Source organism: Notothenia coriiceps, unplaced genomic scaffold, assembly GCF_000735185.1.
Source record: "Notothenia coriiceps isolate Sejong01 unplaced genomic scaffold, NC01 NC01_scaffold00004495, whole genome shotgun sequence".
Lineage (NCBI taxonomy): Eukaryota > Metazoa > Chordata > Actinopteri > Perciformes > Nototheniidae > Notothenia > Notothenia coriiceps.
The window spans coordinates 419208-421484 of NW_011337196.1; the positions used below are offsets into that span (position 1 = coordinate 419208).

At 43.8% G+C, this 2277-nt stretch overlaps 1 protein-coding gene across 1 annotated transcript; it reads right to left on the reverse strand.

The window, feature by feature from the left end:
* Positions 1 to 1074: 1074 nt before the first annotated feature.
* Positions 1075 to 1981, reverse strand: LOC104942420 (GREB1-like protein). The gene is made up of 3 exons (XM_010767638.1): positions 1816 to 1981; positions 1351 to 1566; positions 1075 to 1257 (listed from the first exon to the last, which is right to left on the reverse strand). The coding sequence occupies exons 1-3, from the start codon at positions 1962 to 1964 to the stop codon at positions 1095 to 1097; spliced, it is 528 nt and encodes a 175-aa protein (XP_010765940.1). The 5' UTR covers positions 1965 to 1981; the 3' UTR covers positions 1075 to 1094.
* Between the last annotated feature and the right edge of the window lie 296 nt (positions 1982 to 2277).

Consider the following 2277-nt stretch of genomic DNA (forward strand, 5'->3'; position numbering starts at 1 on the left):
GTGTGTGTGTGTGTGTGTGTGTGTGTGTGTGTGTGGAGTAGAACATTCCCCCGTAGCGCCCGGGACATTAATGGGAAACCCTAAATGTTTGAGCACCCTCTATGAAACTTCAAGCTACCCCACAGCACCGAAATCTGAGCCTGACTTGTGTTGGGGGGGCGGACTTTTTTTTTTCTCCAAAGGGGGGGCCGGACAGAAAAGGTTTGAGAACCACTGCCTTCACCTTTTAAGCCCGATTGCCCCCGTCGGCACATAACTCACGTTGGCGATCTTTTATACTTCATCGGATCTGCACAAACTAGATATCAGATTAAAGCTGAGATTCCACAGATTCCAATGGTATAGGTATCATCACTGTGCGACCAGATCTCACGGCAGCGAAACCAGACAACACACAACGTAGCTTTACGGAGCCAAACGGCAAATACGCCTTACCTGCTGTTCTCTGATCAAAAGTTGTGTTCAAGGGCATTAAGACGCAGATGAACGGATATAAACGCTTCTGAAGGTTCATCCGGTGTGTCTGTCACTTTGAAATGATTACTGATAATCCATCATAGCATTTCTGGCAATAAGCCTAGTTTTCATATTGGGTGTAACAGAGCTTCCGGTTTTGGGCAAGCTGCGTGCGCATCACTCCTCAATGTTTAGATGGATTTTAGGAACTCCCCCTCGATTCTATTGGCTCTAGCGGTTAAAAAGAGATGTCAATCACCAACATCAACCAATGGGTTCCAGAGAAACGGAAAATCCACCCAAATCACCCCAGAGGTGTTTTTTTCTTTGCTAAATCTCTCTAAAAATATCAAATGTCACTTGTTTTGCATCAATCTTTAACATATAATAAGTACCCTGTATCAAGATTGATGCAAAACAAGTGACATTTGATATTTTTAGAGAGATTTAGCAAAGAAAAAAACACCTCTGGGGTGATTTGGGTGGATTTTCCGTTTCTCTGGNCATGAATACCAGTTCAAAGCAGTATACAATGTTTTGTTTAGATCAGCTAAGGCCCACATCAGAATTGATCATGCTTGTCATATGTCTATCTCCATAGAGGTTGAATCATCATGTTAATCGTTGTCACATAGCTATCATATGCCGAAAACACCTACCATGAGTTTCGGTTTGACCAGGAAGTCTTTGTTCCCCCCAACTGGAATGTGTTTCTTCATGAGGCTGAAGTAGTTGAAGCGACACAGCAGCAGCCCACTGCTGTTCACTCTTAGATTAAAGTCCACCTCCTCACAGCTATACCTGCACATGGACAAAACAGCAACACTAGGGGATTATGACACTGCAGAAATCAGTAAATGTGTAACAGATAAACACAGTTTTCTATTAACTTACCGATTAAGGTCATATTGAACATTCTGCGTCAGGTCCACGTTTAGCATGATGCAGTCGTGGAGGTGACAGCGGCTGAAGGGTTGGCTAGGGGACCTGCGAGCTAGGCTGCTGCTCCACCTGCGAGTCCCGCACATCGCATACAGGGAGATCTTCGGTGTGGTTTCCATATGCTGCAGCACCCTCTTTAGAGACACGTTGGTTCCCTCTGTTGTCTCACTGGGAGAGAAAAAGCAGGACAGGGCACACGTTTAATATGTTTTTCTTTTATGTTTTTCTTTTTGAGGACACAGTTTAAAAATCACATACCATCTCCATACTTTCCTATAACAAGACTCAGTAAATATTAGCATATGCACATTCCTGGTAAAGCTTGAAGTGAAATATTGTCAATGTGAACAACTATATTTGTTAAAAACTCAGCAGCTCCTGTCTCTGCGAGTGTTACAAATCAGAAACAATAGCTACCTGCTGTCTGCCGGCTTGTGTGTGTTCCACAGCACGCAGGAGTCGTCCATCATGACGATGAAAGGCCATACATCTTGCCTCTTGACGCCTTGCTCCTCGAGTCGGTTTCTCTCCAGCTCCAGGTTATGATACGACAGCTCTTTGATCATGAAGCGCGCAGCACCTTCAACCGACAGGAGCACGTGTGTCAATGTTTCCATTTATACTTTCACAAAACTGTCAAACTGTCAAAGCACTGCCACAGTGCCCTTCAACTGAAACACAGTGCTACATGAGGTCATCATTTAAAAGCTGAACACTACTTTGGAATGGTGTGTATCCTTTATACATTTGTCTTACAATTCATTATGATCTTTGTACAGCACAAGGTCTATAGGGTTTAAACCTTAAACAGAAATGTTGGAAGGCAGCCACGTTGATACTCAGTGTCACAGAGAGACAAATGGGTCAAAGGGTGACTCC